Genomic DNA, 17,259 nt, shown 5'->3' with positions numbered 1-17,259 from the left:
CAGTAAAATGACAAAAATATCTTTTGTCTTTTTTTTTTTTTTAAAAAAGACTCAACCCTCGCCGTTGGCTTGCCACCACTGACAACTGGCTACTGGCAGGCGACCACCACTACAAGCCACCAGGGTGGTGGTTGCTAGTGGATTTTTTTTGTCACAAATTTTTTTTGGCCATGTGAGAATATTGAAAGAAAGTGGTGAGAGTGAGATTTGATCCTAATACCTGTTGGTCATTTAGGCCACCAAAGATTTGTTAATCTTATAATGCAAACAAAAATATAAATTGACCTTTTTACTGTGACTCCAACTCATGACAACAATTTATCTGGAGATAATAAGTCTTAATTGAGAAATAACAAGTCTAAATTTGATATTAACAAAGCAACTTTTCTTGATATATATAACAAGAAATAACAAGTACATTAATTAAAAATGACAATAATTTATTTGGAAATGACATGTCTTTATTGGAAAATAATAAGTCTAAATTTCAGATTAACAATGTGTCTTTTTCTGATATATAACAGGAAATAACAGGTGCATTAATTAAAAATGATGACAATTTATTTAGGAATAACATGTCTTAATTAGGAAATAACAAGTCTTGATTGCTTGATTATAGTTTTTGTTTTGAATCTGTGCTATTTCTTTTTTCTTTCCTAAATGATTTGTGTGTGTCAAATTTATTTAATTATCTACAAAAGACTATATCTGACTTTATTTTAATACGTCCTTTCCCTCATAGTCATTTAGATATAAATATTAAAAATCCTATTTATGTGTGTGACAAGCATAGCTAGTCTTGTTATAGTCAAAATTTGTTATTTTACAATTAAGACTTGTCATTCTCAAATAAATTGTTGTCATTTTTAATTAATGCACTTGCTATTTTCTATTATGTATCAGGAAAAAACACATTATTAATATCAAGTTTAGACTTGTCATTTTTCAATCAAGACTTGTCATTCCCAAATAAATTGTTGTCATTTTTAATTAATGTACATGCTATTTCTTGTTATGTATTAGGAAGAGTTGCTTTGTTAATATTAAATTTAGACTTGTTATTTTTTAATTAAGATTTGTCATTCCCAGATAAATTGTTGTCACGGGCTGAAGTCATAGTAAAAGAGTTAATTTATCTTTTTGTTTGCATTATAAAATTAACAAATATTTGATAGTCTAATTTTTTTTGTTGGCCCAAACGATCAAGGGGTAGTGGGATTAAATCCCACCCCACCACTTTCTTGCAATATTCATAAATGGCAAAAAAAAAAATCTATTGGTAGCCACCGCGTTGGTAGCCAGTGCTAGTGCCCGATGGAGGTGGCTGGCCACCAGTGAGGACTGAGCCTTTTTTTGAAAAAAAAAAAGATAAAAAGCATTTTTGTTATTTTGCTGAATTTAAAATTTTTAATTTGAGAAGAATTTTTCTCTCTGTCTTTGAAAATCCTTAGCTTCCTAAATTGAGATATCATACATCCAGCCTTCTTTATTTTTCATTTTCCCTGAAAACTATACTCCCAACTTGTCATAATCACTGTTACGCCTAATTGTATCGGCATAAGGCCTAATATGTAAGCTGTATAATCCTTCTTTTTTTTTTTTTAAAAGCTATATAATCCTTCTAAGAATTAAAATAGTACATCATATTATTTATGTGTTATAAACAACGTAATTTATTAATTTGTTTATATTATATATACACATGAAGATAATACAAACTTAGTGGGGAAAATTATGATAATTCCCCTGTTTTATTTTCTGGAACATGAATAAATTTGTTGTTTGTTTTGAGACAGTAATTTAAAGTAAGTTTGAATATTATATTGTTTTTTTAATTTAAAAATACACTGCAATGTATATTTGTTTTTATAATACACCTGACATAATTTTAATAATTTCCTGCTCCAGCGCCACTAGGTGGGCCTTTATTTTCAACGACCAACTTTTTCAAAGATAGAACTTGGAACAAGAACATGAAAAATGACCAAAAAGATTAAATCTAATAAAAGGAGATTGTATTTTATAACATGAGGAATTAAAATTTAAATTTTTACTGAGAAAATTGTTTATATTTAGTTTCTAACTGTGTTTTAAATAAAACTGATTATAATAAAAAGTTACCTGTATTTAAAAAATATATAGAGGGTGTTTGCTTAGCTCCAAAAGTATTTTAGAAAAACATTTTTCTTAAATTGAGATAAATTATTTTATATATTTATTTCGTATACTGTAAAAATATTTTTAAATCTATAGTTTTGTATTTATTCAAACACATTTTTAAAAAAATTTTAATATCGACAGAATTCAAATTAAAAAGGCAAGCACATGCAACAATGCAAGAAGAGCGTACTGACACACGCAAGAAAGTCAAAAGTTGGAGCTTACGAGAACATGAAATCCTCTTTAAATAACACGTAATGCCCCCAAGCGGTTTTTAAATAATTTTGTCAAATTGAAGAAATTAAAAAAAATCACATTTATTTTTATTTAAAACAAGCTTCAAAACCCAAACTACTTATACATAAGGTTAATTAAAATGCTCCATCTCATTCTAAATTCAATAGCTAGTGTATTTTGATCCTAAATACACAAATTCTATTTACTTTTTCTCATAAATTTATAATTTTTTTCTGAACAATTATATTAATTGAGCTATTAAATTAATTTTTATTCATGATTTATAATTTTCAATACAAGTGATTAAAAATTTTAGAAAATTAATATACATTTATTTAAAAAAAACTAACTTACTTAATTTTATTGATACTCATAAATTAATTATCAAATTCTTATATTTAAGATAGAAAGGAATATAGATTTTTAAGGTCTTAAGAGAGATATTAAGAAGTTGGCAAAAAAAAAAAAAAATTAAGAAGCGTAATCAAGACATTCTCATGTCATTTTCAATTATTTGCAAATCCTGTACACAAGGCTCTCATTTTGTTCAGTAAAGATTTATAAAATTTAACTCTTGTTAAACAGAATGTCATTTTCAAAATTATTGAATTGATATCTCAAATCTCAATGATATATCTTTTTTGAAAAAGTAACATAAATATTTTTGATTCTCAGATCTTCAAAGTAATTTTCCCCTTGCTTTATTATTTCCTTTTCCATGTATGTACTTTGAACGAGTTCATCACCCAAAATCAGAAGACTACCAGAGAATCTCCCTCTCTCTCTCTCTCTGCGCCCCAGTCACAGTCACAACAGTGTCAAGGATTTCAAGAATTGAATTGGGGCGCCAAGTAGAAGAACCCTAAGAAACAGACAAAGACATAGAGACAGGCACAGACACAGCTTTAGCAACTCCTCACGGATCTGCTCTCACAAGTTCCTATAACTCATTTGCTGTTCCGCCACCTTCCATTCTTTCATCATTTCTGCAGCTTTACACTTTTTCCTCTGGTCGTTGATTCCAAGTGTGAAAATTTGTATTTTTTGTTCTGTAAATACATGGAATTCAGTCTTGCTTCTCTTTGATTCTGAGGCATTGGTTTGAGTTTGAAGGTTCGAAGTTGCTAAAAATTATGTCTGAAAGGCGGGTTTCTGATCCTAGCAAGCTTCATCTCAAGAAGAAGGACCTCGCTCAAATTCATAAAGCTGCTCGTGTCTTGAGGGATCCTGGTACGACGTCGTCCTGGAAGTCACCTCTTAGTTCATCGAGATCCGTTGCTGCTGCTTCCGCTTCTGCATGGAAGAACAATTTGTACAGTGGAAAAGAGAATAGCGGGTTGTTGTGCAACTGGGAGAATCACAAATCGTCAGGCGACAAGAGTGGAGTGGCCAAAAACGACTTCGTAGAGGAAGAAGAAGATGATGGTGATGATGAGGTTGCTGCTGCTGGCGGCGCCAACGACGGTTCTTCTTCATCGCTTCTGGGAAGTTTCGAGGATTCCTTGAGTGATGCTCGAGGTTGTGATTCGAAGAGCAACACTTACTTGCGAGATGGGAGACGTTCTTCTATTTTCCGGTGTAAAGACGCTAATAATTTTTCTTCGGCCAGAAGAAAAATGGGCAGTATCAAGAGAAAGAGTAAGAAAACTAACACATATTCGGATAACTTGTCAAAATACCGGAAACCAGCAACCAATTTGGGTAGGAAGTTTGTAAATTCCAAGACATTTCTAGAGGACTCAATTGAACAGTCTGATGATACTGAGGATTACTACAATTCTGAGGATTTAAGGCGAATTTTAGGGTCGTCTCGTTTGCTGTTGAAACTCAAGCGTAAGAATTGGTCTCGTTCTTCCTCAAAGTTACTGAGAGGTAGCCGAACTGAGGACTCTTCTTATACTTATAGCACGCCTGCGTTATCAACCTGCTCTTATAATAGGTTTGGTCACTATAATTCAAGTACTGTTGGATCCTGGGATGCCACGACAAGCTCATTGAATTATGGTGATGATGAGGTAGACGATCACTTGGATTTGCCTGGCCAGAGGGGATGCGGGATTCCTTGTTATTGGTCCAAGAGGACTCCAAAAAATAGAGGGATGTGTAGGAGTTGTTATTCTCCTTCTCTTTCAGAGACTTTGAGGAGGAAAGGAAGTAGCTTATTTTGTGGAAGTCAAAGTATCTATACAAGACACCGGAGGTCCTTATCATCAAGCCCTAACAAGTGGAGAGTTTCTTCAAGGAGCGCTCATGGTGTTCTTCCACTGCTCACCAGCAGTGGTGATGTTAGAGGAGGCTCGTCTGTAGGAACTGGAAGGAGCGATGATGAACTTTCCACGAACTTAGGGGAACTTTATCTTGAGGGTTTAAGCAGGTTAGATGGAAGGAGATGGTCATCAAGTTGTAGGAGTCAAGATGTTTTGGAGATTGTGGCTGTGGAGGGGGAAGGGGATGAGGAAGGCACACTAGAAAATGCTACTAGTTTCAGTCAGAAGTATAAACCTATTTCCTTTGATGACTTGATTGGCCAGAACATTGTGGCTCAGTCACTTATGAATGCTATTTCAAGGGATAGAATTGCGCCCATTTATCTTTTCCAAGGTCCACGTGGCACTGGTAAAACTTCAACAGCCAGAATTTTTGCAGCTGCTCTTAATTGTAAGGCTCCTGATTTAAGTAAGCCTTGTGGATACTGCAGGAATTGCACTGATCTCAATTCTGGAAAGAGTAGGAATTTCTTGGAAGTTGATGGAACCAATAAGCAAGGGATTGATAGTGTTAGACATCTACTGAAAAGACTACCGGCAGGATCACCATCAGCCTCCTCACAATACGCTGTATTTGTAATAGATGAGTGTCACTTGCTTCCTTCTAAGACATGGCTGGCATTTCTGAAGTTTCTGGAAGAACCACCTAGTCGAGTTGTGTTCATATTTATAACAACTGATCTTGAGAATGTTCCACGGACAATACAGTCTCGATGCCAGAAGTACCTTTTTAACAAAATTAAAGATGGTGATATTGTGGCCAGATTAAGGACACTATCTGCTGAAGAGAACCTGGATGTTGAAAAAGATGCGCTGGACCTTATTGCTATGAATGCGGATGGTTCGCTTCAAGATGCAGAAACTATGTTAGAACAACTGAGTTTGCTGGGGAAAAGAATTACTGCTTCACTTGTCAATGAACTTGTGAGTTTTTTGTGACTATCATCTTAGGACATAATCTGAAAAACTGAAGCGTTTCAGTTTTAGTGACATTTTGTTTTGAGCACATCATTCGAACTTAATGCTGTCATTTATTTTCTGCAACAGGTGGGTGTTGTCTCGGATGAAAAACTACTAGAGCTGTTGGAGATAGCAATGTCATCAGATACCTCAGAAACAGTGAAGAGAGCCAGAGAAGTGATGGATTTTGTGGCTGATCCGATGATTTTGATATCACAAATGGCATGCCTCATTATGGACATCATTGCCGGATCATATAGTGTCATTGATGCCAAACCTAGTGATTCGTATTTTGGTGGACGAAGTTGTGAGTGCAATCTCTTTTAAGATCTTGAAATTATTTTTACCCTCTTTCGTTGTCTTAATTTTGGTATTTATAATGTTGCCTTTTGGCACTTTTAAACTATGACTCACGAGCTTCTTTAATGTAGGTGTTGCCCTGGTAAATATACCATCGGTAGTCTACTATGGTGTGATGCTTCTGGCTTCTTTTTTCTCTGGTTACCATTAGTGTTCTATTTTACTGATTTATTCTCTAGACTGAGTAATGCATACCCACATTCTCATTTGTATATCTTAATGGTTTTCTCTTACTTTCTGTTTGATGAAACTTCACAATTGTCAGCTGTAATTTTTTTCTTTTTACATGATTGAAAATATAAGGAAAAGAAGGGTTATGTGGTTGAGTGAATATTTTCACAAAGTTATCCAAGTCTACTTCCTCTCGATTCTTCTCTTGTGACCTTAGGGTTGCATATTTGGAGAAAGGGATCTTGGTTCTTGGTATTTTTAGTTCCTTGTTCTCGTTTTAGGGGTGCTTTGCATCCCTCTAGGATTTGGTTGTCTTTATGTATTATATTCATGGGGGACTTTACTTGATTAATTATTGACATGCATGCTTGGGTTTCATGATTAGTGAATGAATCGGAGTTGGGGAGGTTAAAGCATGCTTTGAAGCTGCTCTCAGAGGCTGAGAAACAGTTAAGGACTTCTAGTGAACGCTCAACATGGTTCACAGCTACCCTGCTACAGCTTGGTTCAATGCCTTCACCAGATCTTACCCAGTCAGGCACTGGAAGGAGGCAGAGCGGCAAGACTTCCGAATATGATCCATCAAGTGCTTCAAGAGAAGTTACTGCTCCAAAGCATAGATCGGATGTTAGATATATTTCTCGAATGTCAACATCCCCTATTTCCCAGCAACAACCTTTGAATGGCGATTCTAGAGGTCAATGGGATGTATCGTCTAAGTCAGATGGTTTCAGCTTGAGTTCACAGCCATCAAGTAGTCCAGTTCTAGGAGATGATGATGCAACGCCGGCTTCATCTGATGATCTTATTACTGGGAATATGATGGTAAGATGTGTAAATTCAGGGAAGTTACTTGATATCTGGGCAAGTTGTATAGGGAGGTGTCACTCTAAGACGTTGAGGCAGCTTCTCCACAATCATGGAAATCTTGTATCTATTTGTGAAGTTGAAGGTAAGCTGACAAGGCTTTTCAGCACAACTAGATATTTGGTTGTTAAAAATGTATTTACTACGTAGGCGCAACTCTTAACACACATTATTAGTTAGCTGTCACCCTTGTGCAACTAGATACCAGATGATTGTCGTAACCGTGGTATTAATTCAAACTCTACAACAGCCTGTAGCTCAACATTCAACTACACGTTATTATGGATGGCACCCATTGGTTGTCAGCTAATGGAATGCTCTTGTGCTGACTAAATGAAATTATAATTTTGTGATACATCTAGTGCAGATCTTCTTTCTTTCTGTTTTTCAATTTGCTACTACTTTTTATCATTTTATTCCAATTTCTTCATATATCTATCAGTTAATATCATTCTTCTTGTAGGTGTTCTGGTTGCATATGTTGCATTCAGAGATAGAGATGTTAAAATTAGGGCTGAAAGGTTTTTGAGTAGTATTACAAATTCAATGGAAATGGTACTCAGGTGCAATGTGGAGGTTAGAATTATTCATTTGCCAGATGGTGGAGGTGAAAATCTACCTGGTATCATGCAGGCAGGATCAACAATGGGAAGTGAGAGACCAAAAAAAGGAGACCATGCAAATGAAAAGGGTAGTCATTCTAGTTTTCTTCCTTTGCTGGATGAAAACTTGCAGCCTGTCATTGATTCATCAGATTTGACGGCTGGGAGGAACTGTGTGAGAGAGGATAAACAGGAAATTCCCACCCACAGAGTTGAATCTATTATACGTGAGCAGAGGCTGGAAACTGCGTGGCTTCAGGCTGTAGAAAAAGGTTCTCCAGGATTTTTGAATCATCCAAGACCTGAGAAGAATCAGGTACTGCCTCAGGAAAATGTTATCTGTAAAGACCCAGTAGAGTCCATTGATTCAACAAGGTTTTCCACTCAGCGTTGGGAAGATGACCCTCATCATGAAGTCAAAGTTTTGAAAGTTAAACACGGAAGAATCATACAAAATGGTCAGATTAGTAGAAACGGAGCCCGATGTCCCATGTCCCCAAGTTTATTGCACGGTAGCAGTTTAGCATCAAATTCCAACAAAGATAATCTGTAAGTCCTTAATTTCTTCGATTTTTCAATATGTTCATCTTTTACACTAGAAATTTATGCTCTTGTTCCAAGGATTTCATTTTATATGTTAGAAATAATCTTTGTAAGCCACTACTTGTGGCCTAGCAGTGAAAGTTGGTTAGTTTTAGGAGGTTTTTTATTTAAACTTGTGCTCTGTGAGGCGGCAAAATAAAAATCCAAGAAATCCTAGATTTTGTGCTTTTGAAAAGTAATATAAATAAAACTTTCAAACCTCTGTTTAAGCTTGATAATAAGGTATTTATTATTTTACATCAGCTGGGTAATCACAATTCACTTTTTCTATTGTAATCATATAGAAGAAAGGAACTCTTGTAAATTACGCCCTTCCTACATGTTTCATAACATGTTTTGCCCAAAGCATTAATCTTGTTCCACCTATGATTAACCAAACTCCACTAATTAATAACTTTATGGACTGTAGTTTTGATATTTTATAAGAAATAACTACTTTTAATTAATTTATGTAAAGTTGTTATATGCTTATAGTAAGGACTGCAAGTAGTATAACCTAGTTCAGTGGTTTGACGTAATTTTCTTGCATCTGGGTTCACACATGGTTCATGTAACGACTTCTTCACATTGGAATGTGTCGGAGATATTGTACGATCTTCTTGCAACTCTTCCAACCTCTAGCTTACTACAGTGTTTTAGTGATATAAAGAGTTTGTCAAATATTATGAATGTTAATGTCTTTAATCTTGGAAACGAGAGATTATTTGGTATATTCTGCTTACTGCTTTATTTTCTGTAGGGGATATGAGTCAGGCTCCGGGGCCGCAGGTTGCGTGGGACTTCTATGTTGGAATAACTGCAAGCGAAGAAGGGTAAAGGTAGCTTCTTGATGTTCTTTTAGGGCTTCTTTGCTGGAGCTAAGCTTGTGGCTTCCACCATCCCTAGAACGTTTTCTTTTATGATAGAAAGCTGAAATCCAAGGACAAAATTTAGATATTTTTTTTGGGGTACAAAAAGTTTTGGTGCTTTATGACATAATTTATAAGAAACTTAGATATAATTTTGAAGATGTTTGTCTATTTTTTTTTTAATTTAGAAACTTTGCCAATAGTAACTATTGTCCTTTGGGAGGAATTGGTTTTTCTTTCTTTCTTTTTCTAATGGGTGAACTCACTTTTGACATAATATTTACTTTATATATATGAATGTGCATGACAAATTCAGTTTATTGATTGTGAGCAGTCTATCCAATAATTTATATGACATGTTTTTGTTTAGTTCTGAACAAACCTCTTCAAATTCTTTTGTGAGCAGGTTAGAACACAAAAAGTTGGACATTTTACATTATTTAGTGACTGTGGTAAGTCAATGAAAAGGGAGGTCAAAAGGTAAGTAAGTTGATTCATCAAGCATTAGTTATTAGTTATTGAGATAAATCTTCAGAAATTTTTCGTATGCCTTTTTCTTCATTTGAACGATTCTTCGAGAATGTGAGTGGGAAATGTAAATGTTATGTGGTTCGGTACCTTTGTTCCCTTGTTCCTTCTGATTCATAATTTATCTAAGAAATTCATAATGAGGGACATTAAAAGCCTTGAGTTTCCTTTCTTCAAAATTATTCCTTGTTTTGTTTATTTTACTTGGTTACTTCGGAAAAAAGTTATATTCTATTCTTTTAAATTTTGGATTGAAATATGATATATGTATGATTTATTTAAATGTTAGACAATCACATATTTATATTTAAAAATATATACTTATCATTATATCATTAAAAATTATAGATGCCTCATATTTAAAGACCCTGATGACACAAAAGTCAAATATGAAAGAAAATGGTGTTACTTCCGGTTTTGAATATAAAATCCAATATAAATTATGTTATGAAATGAATCTTATATTTAGATCAGAAGTAGTATAAGCTTTTTCATATTGAAAATCAGGCGTCTAAGAAAAGGTTGACCATTAGAGAATCAAAATTCCCCGAGTCATATAACCAAAATGATTCTAGTAAATTAAGAATTGAAATATGTCAAAAATAGGCAGCATCGTGGATGCTTTGGGACGTAACGTAACATGCAATAATGGAAATCGACAAAAACATCAACGTGCTGAGAAGAAAAAAAGTGCATATTGACTTGACAAAAGCAAATTTTGTGGATGGGAAATTTTCTAGGTCACATCTTTCCACTAGTATTATTACGTCTTTTTTTTAAATATAAGAGCTGATAGATTAAAAACATTTGTTATCCTTCATAATTATATGTATTAGTTAGAATTATCATTTGATGAAATATTTATACATATAATTACTATAAAGATTATTTTAAAAAAATAAATGAATATGAGAAACAAACTAAATTGAGGTTTTATATTTAAGGTTAAATTGAATATCAAATTAACCATTATATTAACAATCGAAAGTAGTATCTATGACATCTGAAATTGTTTCATGCCACATGGTCTATTACCATGGGGACTTAGGGACGTAGCCTTGATTTTAACACCCTCGTAGTGAAATGAAATATACAAAAAAACTTGTATAAATTTCGGCTGCTGAAAGTATAACACATAATAATACAAAGTTGAACATTTGAATGGGGAAGTGCATGGGGTTCAAAAACAGCCAACAATTTCATAATTCAGTGACATACAAGCTCTCTTTACAAGTAAGACGCCGTGAATTATGTAAATGTAAATGTAGCAGTTACTTGTGGAGGTCTTATCTAGGATGCACAAAATAATGGATTTGCTAAATATCTTGATTTCTATTATCAAGCATAGCCGAGCATCCTAAAACCTTAAAACTTGCCAGGGCAAAAAAACCCTCAAATCAGGAACCTTAAAACTTGCTAAATATCTTGTTATTTTTTGCACTTTTTTTAATTAAAAAAAAACGTAAACGCTTAACATTGGACAATAATTTAATCAGCCCAATAACAGAGGCCAAGTTTGGGCCTAGCCCAGCGGAAAGCCCGATTCAACCAAACAGAAAGAGGGAATGATCTGAAATGAAAGTGCCGTCCGGAGAAGACCACGACCGCGAGAACGAGAAGCAGTGAGGCCATAACAGCGAACAATGGCGAGGGGACATACCGGAGAATTTTTCAGGAGAAGAGACGAGTGGAGGAAGCACCCGATGCTTTCGAATCAGCTCCGACATGCCACCCCTGGACTTGGAATCGCCCTCGTGGCCTTCGGCATTTACCTCGTCGGCGAACAAATCTACAATAGGATGAATTCTCCTTCCTCTCACCACTCTCACTCTTCCTCTTCTTCTTCTCATGCTTCTCACTGACGTGAGATTCGCACCTTGCCGCTTTTCTCAGGTGTGTTTGAATCAAAATCTCATCAATCAAATTGTGGTATGAGCACGTGTGTTTGCTTTCCTTTGGATTAATTAATCGCTGTGCAAAGATGTTTTGTAATTGTAATTATTTTTGTTGAGATAATCTTTTTTTATAATGAAATAAGGTGCGTGTTGATATGAATATGAAAATGATGGTATGCATCGGGATTCTATTTTCCTGGGGTAGCCAGATTGTTGGTTTGCTTTCGTTGATGCCGGATTTTTGAAATGCAATTAATCTCTTTTGGCTCTTCTTTGATTAGGCTAACTGAGGATTTGAGCATCATCTATGCCTTGTTTTATTTTTAACGTAGATTGAGAATTCATATGACAAGGCTTTTCAACTTGGCTGTCAGTTTCGCCCCTTTTTCTAATTGTAGTGGTGATTGCCTTACAAAATTCTACACATTGGAAAATCTTTGGTATGTCTCCGGGAGGATTTGGATTATGTTTTTAATTGTCTGCCATTGGAGAAAGGGGAAAGTAGAATCTTTTACCGTGCATCAATTTATCTTCTCTTTCATTTTCAGGAGTTCTTGCTTGTTCGAAAACGAAGGTACGCAGGGGTGAGGTAGGTGGGTGTGAGTAGAGAGGTATAGGGTTCAAACCTATGTGACCTAAACCCAAAAAAAAAAGAAAAAAGAAATCTTCTTCTTTGTAGAGTTATCCGATTTGTTGGCGATGATTAGTGATTATTATTCATGTGTTTCGAATTTTGGGGTCAACAAACATAATTCTTTTTACGGATAGGCAAGGATGATGAATAACAGAATGTATGCTCTAATTTTAGCTAAAGATTAGATTTTTAGCCTGACGATTTAATTCTGTACGAGTGTAGCCTGAGACTATGAGGCTAACACTGAATATTTTATGCATATACCTAACTTATGTGATTCTTTTTGTAATGGGAATGAGATTATGGAGAATGTTGAGGTATGTGAACGTGTTGATGTTGTTTGTGTATGAATTTTTTTCCCTAAAAACTTGAGATCAGGAAAAAAAACAAAAACAAAAACAAAAACAAAATTTCTCCGCTTCAAATTGCTTACAAGCATACGACTCTTGCAGGTGGGTTCCCGAACGCTGGACTGCCTCATGGTGTTTAATAACAAGCCTTTAGTTGACTTGAATTTGCAGCTTTGTATGTAAACTTGTTATTAATATATACTCCTCCTGTCCTTATTATAAGACCCAATTTGACTTTTTATTTGGTTCTAATTATAAGACCCAATTCATTTTGTCTCTTATATTTATGCATTTTTTTCCAAGATAATCCTTCTAATAATGATAGTTTTAGCCAATATACTTAATTAGCAAGGATATTTTAGGAATGACAACACTTATTTATTATAAATAACCAATTTAACTTACTTCCTTAATCTCCTCAAACAAGTCAATTGGGTCATATAATTAGGACCGGAGGAGTACTTTGTTACCGCCTTTGGATTTTGTGGCTCAGTCATTATCTTCTTGTTGTTCTGCTTCAATTGCTATGCCTGCACCAATGCAAAATCCCAGGCACGCGATATAGGCACCGTTTGGATGACACTCCAAACCATGGTTTGGGGACCCAAACCATGGTTTGAGTGATAAGTCACCCAAATACCCACCCAATTTGCACAAACCATGGTTTTGGAAAAAACAAAATTTTTTTGCTTTTAGAGAAAAAAGGGAGAGTGTGAGAGCCTATAGGATATGTATCTTGTTTTTTTTTATAAACATATTTAATCTTATATTTTATAAATATATATACATATTAATTATTTATTAATTATATTATCTTATGTATTATTAATTATGTTAATAAAAAATATATTATTAACAATTTTATTCCTTCAAATTAAAATGTATCATAAAATCTATTTTTTTCTGTAATTATCATATTAACTTTTGTCTTTTTTTTAGTAATTTGTATATATAAAAAGTGCTTCTAATAACAACTATCTAAACACTCTCACTTCTCAAAATCACTTTTTCATAAAATCTATTCTTTCCAGAATCTTTTTTCGAAATCACTTTTCTAAATCACGGTTTGATTTCATCCAAACACACCCATAGTTCGAAGTTTCTGAGATGAGATTTGGAAATGCTGAAAACTTTGGCGACATGCTGCAATCCACACGCGCGCGCGTCATGTGCGTCTGTACGTGTGTTTTATAGTTTGGCATTTTTCCAACCAAAACTAGGCAGGTTTAATGAGTGCATTTTGCATTAGTCAGAAAGTTCCCAAGATTTGAATGAAGTTCAATTTCATAATTTTGCAAGGGAATATTCCCTTTTTGCTGAGATTATATATAGTATATTTCATTGGATAATAATTGTGCTGGTATTTCTTACGCTTGTGAACCAAATCTAGTAAAAATGTAACATACAAAGCAATTAAAAAGGTATTTGAATTGAAACCAAATTATGGTTTTAAAAATCATTTTATAAAATATGAAATAAATATATGAGGAATTTTAATCTATGTAAAAATATTTTTCAGATTCAATTAAACAGCCCCGAAGGGCCAGACGGCAGTAGAGTATTCTTATTGTTATATGTTGCCTTCTGATACAGTTTTCAATTTCTCCATTCGCACAAACTGAAAATAGAATCAAATTAACAAGTGATGGAGGGGAAAAAGATAACAGGGATGGTAGTCGATGGAATCCATATACAGCATCTCCCATCCTAACCATGAATTCATACGAACCGAAATGATGCGACCGCCTGCAAGAACCAAGTGGTGATTGGATTTCAGTACGTAAAACCAAAAGCCACTTGCACCAATTATCCGGCATCCAAATCACTAGGCTCGGACATTACTCTGTGTGTGTGTGTGTGTGTGTGTGTGTGTGTTGGGGGGGGGGGGAGAGTAAATATGCGTTCACCTTTTGAATTTGGGACCCGTACTTGTTGGCGTTGTCTTCCATAAACTACAAGAAAGCAGGAAGGCAATGAATAAACAGTGGTCATAATAACTTTAATAATTTGAGCTCCCCATATTGGTTGGGTTATAACAGAAACTCTTTTCGATGTGGTCTCAACCATAAAATGGGGATGGACATACCTGTCCTGTGACGGTGTAGAGTCTGTTATACCAACCATTAGATGCCATCCCAATGGCTGAATAAAGATATCTGCGAGCCTCACCAGGATTTTGAAGGGAATAATTTATGTAATAGAAACCTGAAACATTGTTTAGGTCAAGCACTGAGATTGAGAATAGAAAGTTAGAAAAACGTTGGATTGGTGTTTTAGTGATGAGAGAGAGAGAGAGAGAGAGAGAGACACAAACGAGAGTGCATAAGCTCAAATCCATTCATTTACACTGGCTGCCACTTTTCTAAAATTATCTCATTTTTATAGAGTTCCAGCATTATGTTTGTGTAATAGCTTATTTACTGTGGAGGATTTGAACTTGAGCAGAACTGAGTAGCACATGGGTGATGCTGCATTACCCTTAGGTTACGTTTGGTAGGGAGCATTGAAAATGAGGGATTGGGATTGAGATTACAATTGAAAAAATCTATTAAGAGAGTGTTTAGTATAAGAAATTGTTTGATATATGGGATTAGCCAAAGCCATGTATGTGGGATTGGAGAATACCATGGGGGAAGTGGTATTCTCCAATCCCACTTTTATGAGTTTGTCTAATTCCATATAACAAACAATTACTCATGCTAAGTATTATTTTAATGATTTTTTTCAATTGCAATCCCAATCCCAATCCCTCATTTTCAATGCTTCATACCAAACGGGACCTTAGAAGCTTTACAATCTATGAGCTTAGCAGCCACACCGGGAGGTCTCTGCCAACTTCTGTCCAGCCCACTGACCTGCAATTTGATGAACAAAATAAAAACTCAACATTTCTCTGAAAAGACAAGGTGAATCCTGAAAATGAAAGTGAGAAAACCAACCAGAGTCTCAGCAAATTCATCCACTTTGCCAAACGATTCCATCTTAGTAAAATCCGGACCCACTCCTGTGATCACTACACTAACTAATTTGAACAAAAGATTTAGACTCTACTAGTGCTAGTAACTACATACAACAAATACACATTGATCCACATTAAAGAAGACTACCATTGGAACTTGAATCCTCTTGTGGATAGAAAGCAGTTACTGATTTAAATCCATTAGGCTCTCCAGTTCCGACTTGCCAATCTGAGGCGGAAGAAACATAAGCAGCTCAAACAAGCTATTTGGTGAAGTGAAAGGTAAAGATCAAGAGCTTTTTCTTTCTTTTTTTTTTTTTTCTTGAGAAAAATTTAGCTGGATCACCTTGGGGAATGACTATCTTGAACTTGTTCACGTCATCGGTGTAGATACGATCAACATCTGAATCTGAAGGTGAAATTGAATAATAAAAATAACAAATGAAAAAAGAAAAGCCATTTGTTGGCAAAAGAAAGAAAGAATGAAATATCACCTGCAATGGCATACGGAAGAGTAGGCGGAAATGTAAACGCAGCGAGGGCAGAGAGAATAATCAGTTGTCTTCTGGAAGGAGCACCACAAGCTTGTTCGGTGGATGAACTGATGCTGACGGGACAAACATGGGTGGCTGAATGTTGTTGCATGGTTTTGTAATCAACTGAAGAAGCTGAAGAACAGCAAAAAAAAGAATTGAGCAATGGAATCTTTGTTGAGAATCGGAGTTATAACAATTTTTACGGGAATACACATTGTAATTTATGCATGCTCAATGATTATTTTTCCATGAGAATCACGTTCAATGAGTGGCATCCAATTTAACCCAGCAATACTCCAATTTAATTTGGTGGGAGAGTTATAGTTAAAAAATAATGTATTTAGCGATTGTTGAGCATATTTTCTTGCAGGTCTATTTTTTACCAGTATAATCCCTCATTAATTCAGTGCGGGCAAAAGCCCGAAAAGGAAAAAGGGGAGCGATTTATATGTAAATTTTAATATAAATATCTTTCAATGGAGTAATTAAATAGGAAAGTATCCAACACAGACCTTTGACGTTGGAAGAGGCTAGCAAGTAGCGTAGGGTAGGTTGCCTATGCAAAACACAGAAGCACGAAATGGACGCCATATCTGCCTCTTTGGACGAGCTCTCTCACTCAGGGATTCCCCCCACTTGCCAAATGCTTCCCTCTATTTCTATTTCATGTTTCCAAGCCGTTAATTGAAAGATATGACTACCGCGTTCTTTGCTTTGTAGTCAATTTGTTTGGTCGGGCCGTCTCTATTTTGTGGTTCACAATCTGGCTTAGTTAGATTTGTCTTCTTCCCTCACTCTCTCTCATCCACACAGATTGATATTCTTCAAGGCAAGTAGGCAAGGATGCCTCGGCGCGCGATCAGAACTATCTTGAATCTGATGTCATGGCTCAATAGGAGTTCTGATAACAACCAAGAGCCATCAATCATAATGTGGCCTTTCATCCAAAAGCCAACAGTGATCGACAAATCAACTAAATTGCAGGCAATTGAAAATCAGAAAACACAATTGCATACGATCTAGCCAACAGCAACGAAAGAAAGGAGAAAGAGACGATGGAACAATCGAAAATCGAAATATTTTGAAGCTTTGGTTACATATATACATCCGTTCGTTTTCTGCTCACGCAAATGAAGAATGAGAAGTGAAATTGAGAGAAGCCAGCGAAGGTGAAGATTTTGCTTTGAATACCTCAAAATCAGAGATAGCGACGGAAAGCCGGACTTCGTTGTCAATTGGAAGCTATCCTGCCAGGAGGAGGGAGAAGATTGCCGGGGTTTAT

The 17,259-nt window shown here is 35.2% G+C and overlaps 2 protein-coding genes across 2 annotated transcripts; one reads left to right on the top strand and one right to left on the bottom strand.

The window, feature by feature from the left end:
* Positions 1-3,202: 3,202 nt before the first annotated feature.
* LOC114746991 (protein STICHEL) lies at positions 3,203-9,782 on the top strand. Its single transcript, XM_028935271.1, has 6 exons — positions 3,203-5,588; positions 5,712-5,931; positions 6,541-7,107; positions 7,486-8,173; positions 8,967-9,045; positions 9,482-9,782. Exons 1-6 carry the CDS (start codon positions 3,531-3,533, stop codon positions 9,557-9,559), a joined length of 3,690 nt encoding a protein of 1,229 aa, XP_028791104.1. The 5' UTR covers positions 3,203-3,530; the 3' UTR covers positions 9,560-9,782.
* Positions 9,783-13,993: 4,211 nt separating this feature from the next.
* Positions 13,994-17,228, bottom strand: LOC114746992 (psbP domain-containing protein 3, chloroplastic-like). Its single transcript, XM_028935272.1, has 10 exons — positions 17,169-17,228; positions 16,490-16,878; positions 15,936-16,109; positions 15,788-15,850; positions 15,590-15,670; positions 15,422-15,504; positions 15,253-15,337; positions 14,569-14,687; positions 14,390-14,434; positions 13,994-14,228 (listed from the first exon to the last, which is right to left on the bottom strand). The coding sequence occupies exons 2-10, from the start codon at positions 16,566-16,568 to the stop codon at positions 14,202-14,204; spliced, it is 756 nt and encodes a 251-aa protein (XP_028791105.1). The 5' UTR covers positions 16,569-16,878; positions 17,169-17,228; the 3' UTR covers positions 13,994-14,201.
* Positions 17,229-17,259: the final 31 nt, after the last annotated feature.

Source organism: Neltuma alba, unplaced genomic scaffold, assembly GCF_004799145.2.
Source record: "Neltuma alba isolate B1F8T4 unplaced genomic scaffold, ASM479914v2 tig00005170_pilon, whole genome shotgun sequence".
In the NCBI taxonomy this organism is placed as follows: domain Eukaryota; kingdom Viridiplantae; phylum Streptophyta; class Magnoliopsida; order Fabales; family Fabaceae; genus Neltuma; species Neltuma alba.
The sequence above is the reverse complement of the archived record's forward strand: the minus strand, read 5'-3'. Positions and strand labels throughout refer to the sequence as shown.